General features: G+C 36.1%; 1 protein-coding gene across 3 annotated transcripts in view; it reads right to left on the reverse strand.

Moving 5' to 3' along the window:
- Positions 1–18534, reverse strand: part of SYT1 (synaptotagmin 1) — a 552995-nt gene that overhangs the window by 205681 nt on the left and 328780 nt on the right. For all 3 annotated transcript variants that reach the window (XM_077770205.1, XM_077770206.1, XM_077770204.1), the window contains one exon: positions 2876–3058. In XM_077770205.1, the coding sequence (XP_077626331.1) occupies positions 2876–3041 (166 nt within the window). In that variant the 5' untranslated portion in view covers positions 3042–3058. The remainder of the gene's footprint in view (positions 1–2875; positions 3059–18534) is intronic.

The raw sequence follows: 18534 nt of genomic DNA on the forward strand, positions 1-18534 counted from the left end.
TTATGTGTTTTTGATAACACTACATGGCTGTACTTAAGATAAGTTTTTCTAACTCTAATTTGCCATACTATTTTAAGATTTAGGCAGTTGACTTGTTTCTTTCTATTAAATCAAGTAGAGATCTAGCACCATGATATTTTTATAGGTGTTACCCAGATCCTTGGACATTCTATTAGGTTGCTGATCAAAAGTAAACCTCCACAGAGGAACAGATGAGTCCCCTGGTCTCAAGAACAGTGTCTAAGAAAGGGTCATGCCAGTGGGACAATAGCTTGGGAGGAAATGAGGTTAGCCAAAGGAAAGAAAGGAAAGAAGGGAGCATTTCATAATTTTTTTTCTAGCTGCCTGTTTTCTTGTTGCTAAGCAGGAGGGAAACATAAAGTAGAGAATAGTTGGCTCTAGGAAAGGCTAAAGATGGAAGTGTTTCTGTAAAGATGGAAACAACTTGCTTTCTTCAGTGTGAATGACACATTCAAGCACTGGAATAATTCCTAGCATGAAAAATTAAAATTTTCTAATCTAATTTAATTTTTCAGCATCTTAAGACCTCAGAGTCTACTAGCGTGGGTTCAGGATAGAAGTTAAACTGACATTCATTCACTTATTCATTTGACAAGTAGATATGGAGTGCCTAATATGTGTCAGGCACCACCTAAGATCAAACGACGCAAAGAGCAGACCCAACTCCTTGACCTCATAGAGCTTACATTATTTTGGAGGGAGTCAGAGCACTTTATAAACAAATAATAAATAGCACCATCTGCAAAGCTATGCTATGCTGAGAAAGCAAGGGTGCGGACAGGAATTGCTGGCAAAGATAAAGTAGGATGAATGGGTTATCATTTTAAGCAGCATGGTTGGGAAAGGCCTTAACTAAGAGGAAGACATTTAGGCAAAGCCTAAAGGAGAGGAGAGAATGGGTTTTTTGGATACATGGGGAACATTCAGTCCCATAGTTATTAACATTGCCATACCACTCATGTTGTTTACACTTCTAAAGAAGGAGCTGGTGGTGTTCAAGACCAGGCGGCATATGCATTTTATTTCATGTTATTCATTTCTTTCTCTGCTAGCTCATTTCTTTTAAAGCAATCATTTTGATAAAATACTCAAGTTAGAGTTTGTCCCCATGATTTATGCATTTTGGTTTGTGTCTGGTAGTTATGACCTTGAAGTTGTATTGGGATCATCCATCAGCTTTGTAGCAGAGTAGGAAAGAGAACTTGTGGTTCTCATCCTAGGGCTTCATCTATTGGGCCATCTCCACCTCCACTAGGTTATGGATCTTCCTGCTAAGAGTGGTAATTACTGGCAACTATGCTGAGAGTGTCTCTTGGATGAACTTGAATTTGTTAAAAGTAGGCAGATCAATAAATTGTTAGTCACTGATGGATAAGAAGTTGATCCCTTGTAGTTTTTTCCCCACTTGATTTCTCAGTATCATTATAGAATAATTTTCTTAGGGATTGATAAATCTCTCATCTGAATTGTTGTTACATTCTGTTTATCTTCTGCCCTTGTCTTTCTAGAGCCCATTTTCAACACAGTAGCTAGAATGATCTTTAAAAAACTTGAGTCAGATCCTGGGACACTTCTGCTCAAAACCCTCTGGAGGCATTTTGTTTCATTCATAGTAGAATCCAAGTTCCATAGAATAATCCACAAGGCTCACATGATACGGCCTGTGCTCCAGTCTGAATTTGCTTTCTGCCAACCTCCACCTTGTTCATTCTATGTAAGGCTCACTGGGCTCCTTGCTGTTGCAGGCAGATTTTTACCCAAGGGCCTTTGTCCAAAATTCCTAGGTTTTATAACTTACTCCCTCACTTCTTTCAAGGTTCCTTACAAAAGAAACCAGACCTTGTCATCCCAAAAAATAATGTTTTACCCTCTCTGCCCTTCCATATTCCACTTACTCTTCTTTAGTTTCTCTATTACCACATGACTTTCTATATATATTTGCATCTAGATCGATTTATTACTTCTTTTCCTCACTAGAGTATAAGCTTTATTAGGGCCAAAATCTTTTTCCTAGCATCGGGGAAAATGTCTAGTTCATGATAAATGTTCAAGTCTGAAGGAAAAAAGAACCTGTTTCAGATTGAAACCCCACTGATTTTGAACTTAGTGCTGCACTCATACAAATAAACTTAACTACTGGTTATTTTTGTTATTGTTGTTTTTTTCCTGATGAGAACAAAGAAAAATTAAAAAACTGTGCAGAAGATTCTGATGTTAGTAAATTAAAGGAAAACAAGCTTGTAATATTAGAAAGAACATCTTAGCTATTGTTTAGGAATAATCTTTTTTTTTTTTTTTTAAATTTCTGAGAGAGAGACATAGCATGAGCAGAGGAGGGTCGGATAGAGAGGGAGATACAGAATCTGAAGCAGGCCTCAGCCTCTGAGCTAGCTGTCAGCACAAAGCCCGACGTGGGGCTCAAACTCACGAACTGTGAGAACATGACCTGAGCTGAAGTCGGACGCTTAACCGACTGAGCCACCCAGGCACCCCAGAAATAATCTTTACAATAGACTAATTCATAAATACAAATTTAAAAGATACACTGTACAACTCATAAACAATATTCTAGAAAAAACAGATATTGTAAAAAAAAATATACCCACCTGCATGAAACACAAGGTAGAAGTGTTTTATAAATTGGGCTTTCATGAATAAAGTGTATTTAAAGACTTAAAAAGCATTCCATTTCTAATACTCCATTTTATTATTGGGATGTTACCATCCCAATAATTACAAACATCAAATGTAAGTTTATGGTATCTTAAGAGGAATTCTGTTTTTTTACCCCCGAGTGGATAAGGTCATTTTTCAAACCTTTATTTTTACTCTACCAATCATACATAGTACTCACATGGAATTTTATGCAACTCATTCATAAACTTCTCCTTCAGCTTGGAAAAGGCATCTTCCTTTCCTTCCCCAGGACTGGCTGGCTCTGTGGCATTGTGTGGTAGTACAGTTGCAACAGTGGTGACTGGCGGGGCTGCCAGGGCCTCATGATGACTCTCGCTCACCATTTTAGGTTCAGGTGAATCTAAGAGGGGAGGGAAGCAAAATAAATAAATAAAAGAACAATTCCAAATGGCTTAACTGATCCCACATCAAAGGTACACAGAGATGAAACACATCAGAGAGTGCACCTGCTCCCTGGGTAAATAGTCTATCATTAGCATATTACTTTATGTTGGCTCATAAAGTATTTATGGAACCACAGTGGAGAGTCTTTCCTAGAAGTTAAGGGCAGACGTACTTCCTGAAAACACTATCCCAACAATAATATGTAAGCTTAAAATCTAGTAGGCGTTTATACTGCCAATTATTTACTGTGCAGATTTAATTTCTAACCCGTACGTGACCGACTGTGTATGAGACAGTTGTTGACAACATACATGCTCTATACTCTGAGCATTTTGTATTTTCTAAAAGGAAAGAAAGATTAAGTATTTATATTGGAAATGTTGACCAATAATAGCATGCATTCAAAATACTAGTTTTAAAATGGTTATAAAGAATACTATTATAACATTGATACTGTAAGATGTCAGGAGTGTCCTAGAGAGCTTCTTGAATCTCATTTATTGATGGTACATTTTCCTCCCAGTCATTTATTTTTGACATTTACTGTAGACAATACTGTGATCAATAATTCAGTTGTCTTGCTGGGTAAATGTTTGAAGCCACTGTAAATGTGGCATGATGGACTGTTTGTATCCAGGAAATGATGAAACACACCTTGTCTATCAAACCATTTCAGTTGATTCACCTTGATTAGATTATTGAATTATTCTATTAAATTATTCAATTACTTTAAATGTTTGTTTACCTCCAAAATATTAAAAAAGTCCTTAAGTTAGCTAGCCAATGAAAATCTCTTATTCTTGAGTACAGAACACCTCAGTTCTGATCCTCTTCCCTAGCTGTATGAATCCTGACAGGGTATTTGACCTCTTAATTTCTCTGCCTTCTGAAATATAAAGAAACTGACCTGCCCTGGCAAGATTTTTTTAAGTACATGTGCAGTGCAGAAGGCATTCTAGACAGGTAGGATCGAAGTCCTATTCTCCAATCTGAACATATTCTGGACTTTAATAATTAATTTTACTGTGTGGCTTAAGATTTCAGGCGGTGCTGGAAGAAAGAGAACAGGATTTGGGGCAGAAATAAATACAAACACGTCGGGCAAAGCAACTTCACAGTCTCAGCAGGAAAGTTGATGGACCTATAAATCCCCTTTGCAAAGAAATGGGAATAACCAGATAACAGTTAAAGGACTTTTATAGAATTAAAATCTTTTGTGAATTAATTATGCATACTTACATATTTAGTGGAAATGCAATTGAAAGTAGAATATTCTCAGATATATGGAATTGTTATGAGACTCTTAAAATCTAGAGAGTTTTTTTTTTTTTAATGTTTTATTTATTTCTAGGAGAGAGAGAGAGAGAGACNAGTGTACAAATGATTGGGTCTTTTGCTACCCAGGTTGTTAAATATTTTCACTTTACTCCAGTTTATAATGGAATATAAAACATTTCTTCATATAAGCTGAATGATCTAAAAGACTATTTAAAAAAGACTTTTGTTCAATAGTTAACATCTAGAAGATGGATTCAATGTTTACTCAATGTTTTTTTTAATGAAGCAATGAATATTTTCGTAATTTCCAAAAACAGTCTTCTACAGGCATAACGTATGCTTTAGAAGTGTTTTTATCAAAAAAGGTAAAAGCTATAAACTTTTAGCTGTTATTTATCAATGATTTATCTCTATCATTTCTGATTATTTTAAATCAAGAAAGGATTATAGATAAATAGACATGCTCCTTTTACTTAATGTATACCACTGTGAAATTAAAGTCTTCACAAAATACAAAAATATAATGGACAATTAAGGATCTAATATACTGACAAAGAAACACTGATTGCTTAATATTCTTATTCCTTCCTATTTTGAGAGATAATGCTGTTGTAAATAGAAAAACATAGAATATTTACATGGCTTTTCAGTTCATATTTATGGAAATAAAAAGCTTATCGAGAAGCATCATTTTGTAGATGAAACAGTTTTCAGTTATTCAGTTCTGGCTAATGTGATAATCTTATATTCTTTTATGCAGCATTTTTTGCTTATTCAGGAAAAAATTATATTCTACTCAAGTTTGATAAAATAACAGCCAAAAGTTACTGATACCTGCTAAGTGCTTAGATACATGAAATCATATAGTTCCCATGCCACTCCCATGAGAGCTATAATTATCACCCATTTAATGGCAAGGAGACTAAGGAATACAGTTATGCAACTGGTTCAAAGTTATGCAGCAGTAATTAGTAGAGTTGGGATTTGACCCTAGATGTCTTGGCCACTATAGTCTTAGGGACTTGCACACTATGCGACAAGCATCGAGTAAAATTGTAGTTTTTGAAAGAGTTTTTGGACTATAAGTGATCCTAAGAAGTACATTTTACATTGTGTGTCAGTATACTCTCTCTGCCTATACATTATATACTGAACAAAAGCTTCACACAAAAACACTTGCCCCCACTATGAAATATTCTGATTATTCAGGTCTGTTCTTCACTAAAAACCTCTAGTTATACCTCCAAATCGTATACACTAGCTTCACAATCCACTAATGATCCAAAGTTTGGAAAACCACTATAACAAGGGACATCTGAAGATACAGTAAAACTGATGAAGCTAATGAAGGCTAAAGATACCACTTACTGATCTATTGTGTGCTAAAATACTGTCATTTGTATAATATTCTTAATTCTCATTGAACCCTGAAAAGCAACTTAGTCTTGTTTTACAGAAGAAATTGGGATGTGGAGAGGTTAATGATTTGTCCTACAAAGATTTAGCCTGGTTCAAGCTTCTTTCCACTAGTTTAAGCCTGGTTCGAGGTTCTTTCCACTAGTTTAATAATAATGTTTATATATTATTCAACAATTGAATTGGTACTGGAAAGATATTTATGATTTTCTTTTGAACTGATTTACCAGTAAATGGAAAACACAAGTCCTTTTGCCAATGGGAAACGGATTAATTTTAGAGATGTAGTCATTTAGTTGGTTAAAGTGGAATTTGGTATCTTGAAATAATGCCAAGAGAAATAATATCAGACAGAAAAATAAATTCCCCTCCAGGAGATAGTTTTGTACGCACAACATAAGCAAGCAGTTCTCAAAGAAAGGAATACAAATCCTCCTGATAAGTGTTTAATTTCACAAATAGTCAAAACCTAAGAGTTAAAATAACAATGAGCTAATATATATTCATTTGTAAATGTGGGTAAATGTAGATATATGAAGGTGAAGTTTCAGAAAAGTGAGCAATCAGGAAAGCCCATAGAATAGGAAAATACTTTCTGGAGGCCAAAGGAACAAAACATAGAAAAAAGCTGTAGAAATGCTAGGATGCCTGCGTGGCTCAGTCATCGGACTTTGGCTCAGGTCATGACCTCACTGTTTGTGAGTTCAAGCCCCACATCAGGCTCTGTGCCTGTGCGACAGCTCAGAGCCGGGACCCTGCTTTGGATTCTGTGTCTCCCTTTCTCTCTGCCCCTCCCCTGCTTGCGCTCCGTCTCTCTCTTTCAAAAATAAATAACATTAAAAAATATATTTAAAAAGATGTAGAAGTGCTCATTCTTTTTCTAGGAATTTACAGTAAGGAATCTGAGGGGTACAAACAATTTAAGGATGTTTATTGTAACTTATTTGTCATATTATAAGAGCAGAAACTATGTAAAGAGAGACTTAAATTATCGTAATCCATCAAATAACATTATTAAAATTATCTTCACGGTAAATATTTACAAACCTGGAAACACATTATAGTGTTAGATTTTAAAAAAAGCAAATTACAAAATGTTATGAAATATGTCCAATTTTTCTAAAAAACTGTATCAGAGAGGTTGGAAAGATAAATTTAAAATGTTAAACTTGTGGTAGAATCGTCATTTTTTTTTCTATATGTTTACATTGCCAATATATTAGAAACCTGAATTATCTTAAATTACACAGAGGAAAAAAAGGTTTAACGCTATCTTGCTCTTAAGAAAAACTGGATTTTGCAGAAAGAGTAATTTCCTAGTGCCAGATTTTTAAAAAAACTATTTTAAAATGTAATGTAAAAAGCTAAATTGCAGGAAGTAATGATTTAGCTATGTGTGTAGCAAATATAATAATCAAAGTGACCACTGGTTAAAATACAATGTAGAAAAAATATTAAGGTATAATAGAGGTTAATGCTTTTGTGGTACAAAATGAGGAAAATCGGGATTTTTTGGTTGCCATGACAACTTCCCTTTGTCCCTTATATTCTTCTTAGTAGGACTTTAATTATGCCTATCTCTAGGTCTATAAATTGATATAGATTTCTCAGATTATATAGTGAGATAGTCTACCTTAGTGCATAAACATAACGATTTCTGGAGAAAGCGCTATTTCCATTTAAGTATTGTATTTTATAATAATAGCATGCAAAATTAAAAAGCAAACAGGAGAAAAAGGTCAAAGAGATGCTGAAAATATTACTTAAAGAAAAGTATTCAAAGGCAGAAATGCCCCAAACTGAAAGTAACTATTGAAGTAATTATCATATAGAGTTGGGGGGATATCACAGAATATGTTAGAGTGCGTTTTTGAGATGGAGGGCAGGATTAAGTGATTTTATTCCATCAGAATTTTCCTCGACCTTCTGTAGGTGTAAGTGGGAGCTATAAGAGGATGCCATGGGAATCTCTCCCTTCCTTTCAGTAATGAGGCCCTTAGTTTCAGAGAGTGCTGCCTAAGGACAGCTCCGAGCTGAGCGATCTCTCCTAAATGATTGCCCTTAGCTGGAGGGGACTGCCTTGCCCAAGGTGAAACCTGCTTTCCCAGAGGCAGCCCACATTCAATTGACTAGTGGGTGCTTGCATAGAGGCCTGGCCCCCTGCCTCAATTTGATCTCTGAAGGGCCCTACAGGATCAGCTAAAGCCTGTGGTGACTGCACCTCAGTTTGTTAGAAACCCCCTTTGCCCAAACCAGCTTTTCCCCATCCCCCTACCCAGGAAGCATTCCCCAGCAAGCTACATCAGACTCAGAACAGCTTCCCAAGGAATCTGACCTATGGACCCATGGCATCCACTCTGGCAGATTTTTGGGGGGAGAAAAGAAAACTAATGTCAAGGTTTCATTTAAATCCTTTCCAAACCCAAGGATCTTTAGGCAGTAAGTGAAGTCTAGCAGTGTTATAAAAATCTACAAGTTGGCAGATGTTTGAATGTCAGGCTTAAGGTATATCTTCTCTCTAGTTTAAATAGATACTTTCTCTTGAAGGAAGGAAGAGGAAAGCTGGAAATTATATGGTCTCTCTCATGGTGATGACAGCTGACTTCTGGCGATAGTCCCAGTACAAGGGCGAGAGATGAAAGGTTGTGTTCAGACCTTGGAGCAAATGGAAACACAGCAGGCCACCTACCTTCAGAAACCATAAAAAAGTACAGGCTCCTGGGTCTTTTCCTTCCTTTCTTTCCAAAATAGATTGGGTTGCCTCCAGATTTTACCTATTTAGTCACAAAAGCCTCCTGAGAGGTACAGGGAGGATTTTACTTAAGAGTGTGGTTCTCAGGCAGTAACTCTCATAAATAGCTTTGCACATTGAATATAAGTGGGTCTGCTTAGCTTTGAGTATAGAATCAGCATCTCTCCCCAACCCTACAAATAGTACACCTCAAATGTTGAAAAGGTGTGTAGAGTTTTATCCAAAGATATCTTTGGAAGAGCTAAAGCAGGAAGGAAATACTGAAATGCTCACCAGCTGCATTTCCTAAGAGTCAACTTATTTGTTTAGCTACCACTTTATTGAGATCAAAGCATGACTGACCTGCAAAGAGCTGTACGTATTTAATGAATGAAACTTAGTGGACTTAGCGATAACTATACACCCAAGAAACCATCACCACAGTCTCTAGTTCCTGGCTCTATACAAAGCGCTAAATGGCTTCTCTCTCTCTTTTTGTAAACCTGTCTCTCTGCAGCCACCTAGTGCCCTATTGGTTTTCCTTCTTCCTTGTCTTGTCTTTCTCTCTCCTCTCTGATCAAAATTCTCCTATTCTTATCTTTGCTTTTCTTCTTAGTTTCTTCCCTTCAAAGGGGAGAACAAAAATTTATCGTTAGGTCGGTCTCCTTTATCATGTACTAGGCACTTGACGTATGTCATGAGTGTCTACTGAACCCTATGCTTTATGTGAAGGCAGAGAAAAAGAGACTAAGACCTCAATTCTCAACCTCAAGACAGCCCAGGAGTTTCTCCTGGCTACCTTTTCCTGCCATTATGGAAACCCAATGTGCCCCCACGGTGATAGCTCTTGATACCAATAGTAGTGAATTGCAAAGCACAGCTATCTTCTTGACAACTAGAAGACAACTAGAAACATGACCCTGCTGGCCAGGAGGCAGATGGAAAAGTATGAATAAGAAGTAACAAGTAGGACCAGGAATTAGGAAATTTGGATCCAAAGGAAATAGGCAGAGAAAGGTATATAGATGTGAGGTGCTCAAAATAGTAGACTAGCTAAAGGCAAACATTTGTATTAAAAACGAGAGATCAAACTCTTTAAATGGCCAGCTACTTTAGTAGAGGTTAGAAAACTTTGATTTATCAAGTTTCTCTTTTCATATTTTTAGTGTAAATTATTCCTTTAAAAATATAATTTGGTTTTCTAGATTTTCTGGTGTTTATCTCCTTCCATTCTTGCCCCAGGACAGGCAAAAGTTGTTCCTCAAGATCCATTTTCCTTATAGGCGGATAGTGGTTGTAATAAGAATGTGGTTATTCTCCTACCTCACTCTAGTTTTGATTGTGTAAAAAATAATGTCCTATGTCAAAAAAAATTCATTACTACTCAGGTATATTTCCAAGTTGGCCCAATTTGCTCAAAATCGTTATTTTCTTCTTTCAACTTTGTTTTGTCTAATGAGAGACCAATCTAACCCTGGATCCTGCAGAGTTGGGAGGTGGGTAGGAGATGTACTCAAGATATGAACCCCAGTCCTTACCCATTCCAAGCTCCTTTTCAGTGAAATTGCCCTGCTCACAGACTCTAGTGATGGGCAAGAGTCTAGGTAGAATTCATGGCCACCCCCTTCACCATAGTCACAGTGGATTTATGGAGGGATGAGCACTTGACTCCAGGGCAGCTCACTTAAATGCTGGCCTAAGGCCAATGACACTATTTGGCATGAAAAAGTGAGTGAGGCACATTAAATTGCCCCCTTCAGGAAATGAACCTATGAAGTGCCTGGAAGAAACTGAGACATAGAGGAGAAGTGTGCTTATTGTCAGAGTTAATAAGTGGTGAAGCCTGGCTTCCAAACACCATGACCGCTGTCCAGTTTGTCCAGTTGCCACCATTTGTCCTTTGGACTGCTTTCCAGGTCTAAGTTTATTACATAGCATACTATAAAAACTAATATTGATGATAATCAGAGTAGCTGCACCTTGTGATCAGGAAGGTATCATCAGAAGTAAAACCTACTGTGAGGTTCACTAGGCTTGGTAGCTTTGGGGATATTTAAATATATAGCCAGAGTCAGTAAATTCTGATTCTAAGTCTGCCCTGCATTCATAATTTAATGTATGTAGGAGAGTGATAGAACTGATGGTACAGAGTGATCTACGGCCTAGAAAAATGCTGTAGTGGCCAACTGATGAGTATTTAAAACACTCAATTAAATGTATTTTCTTTTTAAATTTTGCATCTCAGAAATGGGAATTTGTCGTATCATCGGTGTCATTTTACTCTTACTCTTGGCCAGGCCTGTGCACTCCCAGTCTGCTTGCTATCCCCATGGATGTTCCAGTCAACAAATCATTTAAAGGCCATTTGAGGAAGGAATCTGAACCCTGCTTTTGGTCTTAGAGCTTTCTACTGTAACCTTGTACAGTTAAAACTAGCAGAAGGAGAGTCAAGTGTCTTGGAAGATTTTGGAAGCATCATTGGAACAATATTTAAAGAAATGCTTTATCTAACACTATTGATAGCACAAAGGTAAATGGTGCATAAAAAGACGGGCATCATTAACTCTAACTTGAGAACAGGTTTAGAAATTTAGAAACTTATGCAATCTATTTTGCTTTTAATTTCTCCATTTGTATGCACAAAATTAACACAAAATAAAATCTAAGTATGAATGATTTTTCAATAAGTACAAAACAAAAATTCAAGGGGTATGAAACCACTTTTGATATCATTTACTTCGTAGCATTTTTTCTTGGTAGTATGTAAAATAATGGTGCGTCTTTAATTGTTTCTTACAGTACATAAAATAGAAATTTCCTATAGAACAAAGAGAACGCATTAGCATTGTTTACAAGTGATGTATTTGAAAGCGATAAACTTGGTAAAATTTTTAACAAACTGAATTTCTCATTCCCAGAAGATCAATCACCACAATTACATTTAGCAATTGAAGGCAATATAAATTTCAGAAGAACTAGCTAAAATAAAAATAAATCCATGAGCCAAATGGAAATTATATTTATTGCTACAATATTTCCCCCTTCAGACCTATAATATAGACAATAAAAGAATGGAAACAAGTAAATCATATCCAATTCAAAGCCCAAGTACTGAATTACTGTAAAATGATACAGAAAATCAAGGGGTCTTAAACAAAATTGAAAATTTCCCACCTACAATAGGGAAATAAATTTTGAAAATTGGGATAGGAGAGCATTGTCTAAAAGCATATAATGAATTCAAAAATTTAATAGTGTTTTTCTAATCTATTTACTGTGTACCCATTTCTCTATTAATAAAATGTTGTAGTTTTAAAAGCTGCCATTTATTTCAAAAGCACCACTCAATTGAGAACTTTGATGACTAGAAGCGACCTCCTAAGATTTTGTTAAGCCTGTCAGAATCATAATTAAGGAAAAGTATCAAAAGTGCCTTTCAAATGCATTATAAATATGACAGATGTATTTTTCACTGTTTTAAAAGTTGTACAGTAAGGGTCAAAACCTCTTTAATTTTTTTTTTTTTTTTTTTGCTACAATGGTAGATAGGAAAACCTAGAGAGGAAGTTGATCTTTCATGGCTCAATTTAACATAGTTTTCAGCAACAATGCTCATTGTGTACAATATTAATTCAAGTTATCTCTCTCTAACTTTTGTATAGTAAGATTCTAGATCTTTTGGCAGTATCTAAGAGATACAGCTTAGCTAGATCCAGCCAAATTGGCTCTCAAAATGTTTTCTATAGAAACTACAGATAGATAATTTGGAATTCCCATTTTTCATTGCTTTGCTGAAACTCAGCTCTGAACACTTGCTGTTTCTGAGCTGCAGGCGCTTGAGAGACAATCTAAGCTTGCAACTCAAAGCCCTCTTTTATCAAACTGTGCTCAAACTGTCATTGTTTTGTCACACAGTGAAGCAAAGCTTTAAAATCGATCCATACACAGTTCAGATTGTGGTAAATATGATGAAAAATTCTGCAATCTACAGTCAGAAATAGTGTATTAATAAATTAAAAGAGTAACCCTTTATAAGCCTATAGTATTAGCCAGACATTTTTATAAGAGCTTTAAACACAGAAGCTCATTTAATGCTCACAAAATAAACCCTGTGTCAGGCAATATTATTATCTATTATAGATGAGAAAACATGCCAAAGGCTGCACAGCTAGTAAATGTTGGAGCAAGGACTTAGACTGAAACAGGCTAGCTCCAGGGCCTATGGAATTCTGCCTCACTAATAAATGGATAGATGTTGAATGAATGAATATTTTGGGTGCCTACGATGTGTCTGACATGAGGATGCTAGGGCTCTGGATACAATTCAAGAAGTTCATTCACCATCTGTATGCTTGGGGATGCATACAGATGGTTAGAATCCAATGTGTTATATGCTGTAGTAGAAATCATTCTAGGAGGCTACTGAGAGAAGATACCAGATAGAAAACCATTGAGATTTTCTAAATATAGTGGGGCCTGAAGACTGTTTATATGCTAGATGTATATCTGTATGTCTATGTGTATATATCAGATATGAAGTATTGAAGATGGTGATTTGGCTTCTTCTTCCTAAATTCTATCTTCTGTTGTGTGCCAACAAATTAATTTGAGAACATGAAACCTGAATGAACAATACACACAATTTATAAAATAATCACGTCTCACTTTCTCATCTAATCAGTCTTTCCGATGTAAGACGAGCCCTATTTTTTTCAACTCCTTATCTCCACTCATGGTGAACTTTATTAGTTTCTCTCACTCTATGTCTATCTCTATAGATATATCTATAGAGAGATATCTATAGATATCTATATATATATCTATAGATATAGAGAGATATCTATAGAGAGATCGATATCTACAGAGATAGATATAGAGATAAACTAATGTATCGTGTATGTATATATATATATTTACATATATATCGTGTATATATATATTATACATATACACATATATACATTATGTATATATATGAGGATGCTAGGGCTCTATCATATAGATAGATATATAGATATAGATATAGATATCTCCTGTGTGTGGTGTGTGTGTGTGTGTGTGTGTGTGTATCATTGTAATCTCATTGTTTTTGTCTGTGGTTGGCTTAGTCAGGGAAGGGCCTGTGATCCAGTTGAGGCTATTGTGATATGAGATGAGGTCTGTTGGGTGATTTCTGAGGAAATTTTTCTAACTCTTAACGATATACACACAGAAAGCAGTCTCTCTTCTGCTGGTGGTGGTTGTGCTTCTGTGTGGTACTTGGAAGTGCTTGCAGTCATGGAATCACGAGAGAATCTAGTGCAGAAGGCTGGTGCTTTACAGATGATGATGTTAAAAGTTGACAGTAACCAAGCCCCTCATGATGCTGTGGGGCTGCTATACTGGCTGAAACTACCACCACCCTGCCTCGAAACTTCTTGCAATGGGAGATAATGCATTTTCCTTATGGTTTAATCCATTTTGTGTTGTGTCTCTTGTTGCTTGCAGCCAGAAGCTGCTACATACAAATACTTTATAATCTGATTTCCACAATGACAAAATAAAGTTTACTTTTTCTATTGGCTAATGTTTTTATTATGCTGTGCCAGATTGACCCATTAAAACCCTTTACCTGTGTGTGCCTTTGACCCCCTAGTTTATGGTTATCAAGAAGTCTAAGGGACACTCATTATATTTTCTCCTATTCAGAACAGGGCTGTATCTTCCCCACATCGTATGAATTAAGGTGAAGATCATTGCCCTACATCCTATGGTGCTAGGTACATACAAACAAATGGATTTGAAATATAAGAAAATTCATTTTGGCAATTTGTTTGATCAAATGTAGAAGATTTGAAAGGTTAAGGTAGGGTGCTAATTTTGTATATTGTGTTCAAATTAGATGTTCTGTTTTCTAATGTGCCCATAATTAATCAAAGCTTGTGTGAGGGGAGCACCTAAGAAGTAAATCAAGGAGTCAAACATTTGGAAAGGAATATTTGAAAGGCGGCTAGCCTATTATGTTCATTATGTAGCATAGTCTCCAAGTGTCTCTTGGTGGCTTCCCTTTCTTTTGCTGCTGCCTCTCCTCCTTTCCTTTTGTCTCTTCATAGGCAATGGCTTGTTTTCTGTCTCTCCATCAAGTCAAGGTTTGATAGAGTTAGAGATACATCTATGAACAATTAAATGTCTTCTTTCCTCTTCACAAACCCAGATCATACCACTCTAAGAAAGTGAACTTAAGAACAGATTTCCTATATAATGCCATCAAGTCACCACCTCACATGTAAGCATCATTGTGAAAAATAGGACTTTTTTTGTCATCAGTCTAGTCTAAACTATGATGAATTAGTTAGGAGAAAATTTGTATATAGCCAAATGTTTTTTTTTCTTCCTTGCTGTTAATATACAACTGCATTTCTGTAAAATGGTTAATATCAATATCTAGAATCTCAATTAATATCCAACTGGCTAAGGAGACATTTGAGTGAGGGCACACTGTTACAAATTCAAACTGGATATATTACAGATGAACTAACGCTTTTCCTAAGATAAAAGTGTCTTGATAGCATGAATAAAATATGAGTGTTGATTTCAGTCATCTAGAAGTCACCCTGTATTAGAGAAGGTGAAATATAGAATAAAAATAGGAGTTATGACTTAATAAAATTCTGTTTGTTTACTGGATATGTTGTTCATAGAAATTACTCAGGGGCATTTGCAATCAAAGACAAAAAAGTCCCTGAAAACAAAAGAATGTGTGCAAGTTCTGTGCCTTATAAAAAAAAAAACAAAACAAAACCGTAGGAATGCTAGCAAGGCGTTCCTAAATGGAGTAAAATGAAAAGTCAAACTGATATATACAAGAGAGACTTTTAGAATGGCAGCTTCAAATCAGAATTTTCCAGGCTAGAAGTAGAAAGAAGAGGCAAAAGGAGCTTTACTTAGAAAGTTTACAGCTGCAAAGATGAAAATAAGAACAGCATACCTAAAGGAATGCATTTCCAAGTTCTGCATGTTAGAATAGATTAAGTTCAATTTTGGAGAGAATCGGTAATTGGACAGTTGGTAGAGCATTTTGGTGATGAAATATGGAGGCCTGCCTCAAATCCAAAGTGACTATAAAATCTACACAATATTGGGCACACATTGTTACTGAATCTCTTTCACAGAATGCTGACCAGGGAAGAGAGAGAAGGCAGCTGGTAGGGAGAAAACAGATATAGAGCATTCAGTGTTGGAGGAGGGCAGCATGCAAAATCATGCTGTTATTCATGATAACAAGTAAAGGAACAAGCCAGCATTTTGCAGAGGGTGTTGGAGAAAAGAAAAGTCTCTGTAGAAAGCAGCGGATGGAGATGGCACTTTCTAGAAGTCCATCATCAAAGCCTGAATACAGTTCTGAGTGAGAACACAGCATTCCAGATGAGGTAAGAATGGTGTGGCTTTGAAGAGGACAAAAGAACGGAGGCAGTGAACAATGTGTGAGTCTATCCTGTCCTTGAGACTTCGGACTTGGCCGTGCTGGTAAAAGACTATAATAAATACTCAGTGCAGGGTGCCTAGAACTTGATGTCAGAATGTCAGCTGATAACAGAATGTCAGTGTACAAGGCTTGTACTTTGAAAAATTCATGCATACTTCCCCTTTTTTTTTTTTTTACAGGGGCCGGTCTCCATGATATCTATGCATTTACTGTCTTGCATGTATAATTTAGACCCAAGTGTTGTGCTCTTAACAAGCAGATTGAAAGAAAACAACTTAAGTTTTTGAGTATTGTCTTTATGAATAGGCCTAAAAAAGAGAAACACTTTAACAGTTTCTCTGCACGTGACTATTCTGTCATCTCACTCTTATGTCTTCTTGACCAAAGCTTTTAACTACATCTCTACTCCCTTGACACTTTTCACTGTAGACATTTATGTTACTGCAGAAGACAAAAAACTCCTATAAAATTAATGTTCAACTTGATGTAGGCATGAAATTCTAATGCTGTCCAGAAAGGGATCATGCTGTTTCAAAATAATTTTTAGTGTAATTCTACAAATAAAGAAACCATTTGTATCCATAAAATACTTGTTTTCTGTGTATTGCATAAAATCAATTTATATTCAAATATTTGGCTACCGCCAGATCAATGTCTTTTAGAGAGCTTAGAAACAAAAGCACTGTAGAGATTAACTGTGAAACATTTTGCTCTATGAAGAACAATAAAACAGAAATAAAATATTAACAGGATCACAAAGCAATGCCGACAAGAATGCCTTGGGAGCTGTGGGTCACTTCTGAATTAAGTTTTCTATCTCTGTTCTTGAAATCGATGCATTTTCCCCCCGGTCTTATTCATTAACTAAAGGGATTAGTAAAATTAATTAGAGCGCAAAAGTTGATATAAGTACTAAACGTCACAGACAAGGAGCTGAGAGTATCAATTTGCTTTCCTCATAGTTAAGTCCTAGAATTAAATTGCAAAATGGAAGTTTATTACAAATTTCTACAAGATTTTTACTTAAAGGTTTGGAAACCTTGTGTGAGATACAATGAATTCTTTCTTGTTTTGGTTTAGAAACTTAATACTTAACTTTTCTGTTGGTATTACCTTGTTGTTTTGGGGGGTGATAGTGATGTGTGCCCTATTTCTTAGTGGTCTTACTTGTATCAGTTTTTTTAGCAGGACATTATTCATCAAAGTAACAGTTCTACCCCCTTTTTTTTTTTTTAAATGTTTGTTTATCTGAGAGAGAGAGAGTGAGCAAGCAGGGAAGGGGTAGCTAGAGAGGGAGAGAGAGACAATCTCAAGCAGGCCCCACGCTGTCAGCACAGAGACCAATGTGGGGCTCCAACCCACGAACCGTGGGCTCATAACCTGAGCTGAACCACTAGATGGACACTTAACTTACTGAGCCACCCAGGCACCCAACAGTGCTACCTTTTAAAAAACATAAATTTTCTCTGAGGGATTAAACTTGAGTAGTTCTAGAGCATTACTCTCAGAATATGTTTGGGTCTTAAATATTATCAGTAAACACTGTTAAATAACATCAGTATTTTATTTGTTCCTTTGCTGAAGTCTGGGCAAACTAGGGAATGTGTAACACTGGTCAGGGATTTATATTCTGGGTTGAGGTAGCTTTCATTATTATTAAGTCAGGATAGGGTAATCTCCAATCTTAACACTTGGTAAAGTTAAGGCTTTAAATTTCCTCTTATCACTTGCTTTAAAAGAAATTGAATTTATATTAATGTTCTTGACCATTTTCATTCCTTTCTGTCTGCTTTCTTATTCACTGGACCAGAGAATCCTTAGTCTCTTACTAGGGTTAAACTTCTAGATTCACCTGCACGAGATAGGACTTTGAGTTCACTTAAAGCTAGGCTATTATCCCTACTCCACTGTGATTTCTGTCCTTCCCCCAAATTTTACATTATGATATTGCAACAAGAACTAACTTCCATCAAATTCTCTCTCTTCAAGTTGACTGAGTTGTAGCTTCATCAATCTCCTAAATCTTAGAATAGTCCTACATATTACATCCTTCTAAATATAAATTATCAAGTAAACACAGACCCCAAAGAAGATACCAGGTTACAAGTGAATGTTTGGTTCCAAAAATTTCCAACCTTAGACCCCTAGAAGGAGAGTTACAGAATTGCATCTTCTAATTAATAATTTTGAGCTTTTCAGGAACACTTCAGCCACATCATGTCAAAGCTAAAATCAGCAGCCTTCCAAAACCATGAACACAACTTGACTGGTTTTGACAGTCTATTTATTAATTGCTGCCAAACTATAATTATTACTGCATTAACGTCACCTGTCTGCTGAAGAGCAGTGTCAACTAAGCATCTGCCTCTAAAACTTGAATATAAATTTCTTTCTTTAGGTTTTATCACTGATCTTTAATGTTCTTAATATTTTCAGGCAATTTCATCTACAAACTCAAATAAACTGTAGAGACTGGAACTAATTGTTCCCCTAATTGACTGACTCTCTTACCTCCCGTTGTGTGTACAGTGCATGTCATCTG

The sequence above is a fragment of the Crocuta crocuta genome, unplaced genomic scaffold (assembly GCF_008692635.1).
Source record: "Crocuta crocuta isolate KB4526 unplaced genomic scaffold, BGI_CrCroc_1.0 scaffold317, whole genome shotgun sequence".
Lineage (NCBI taxonomy): Eukaryota > Metazoa > Chordata > Mammalia > Carnivora > Hyaenidae > Crocuta > Crocuta crocuta.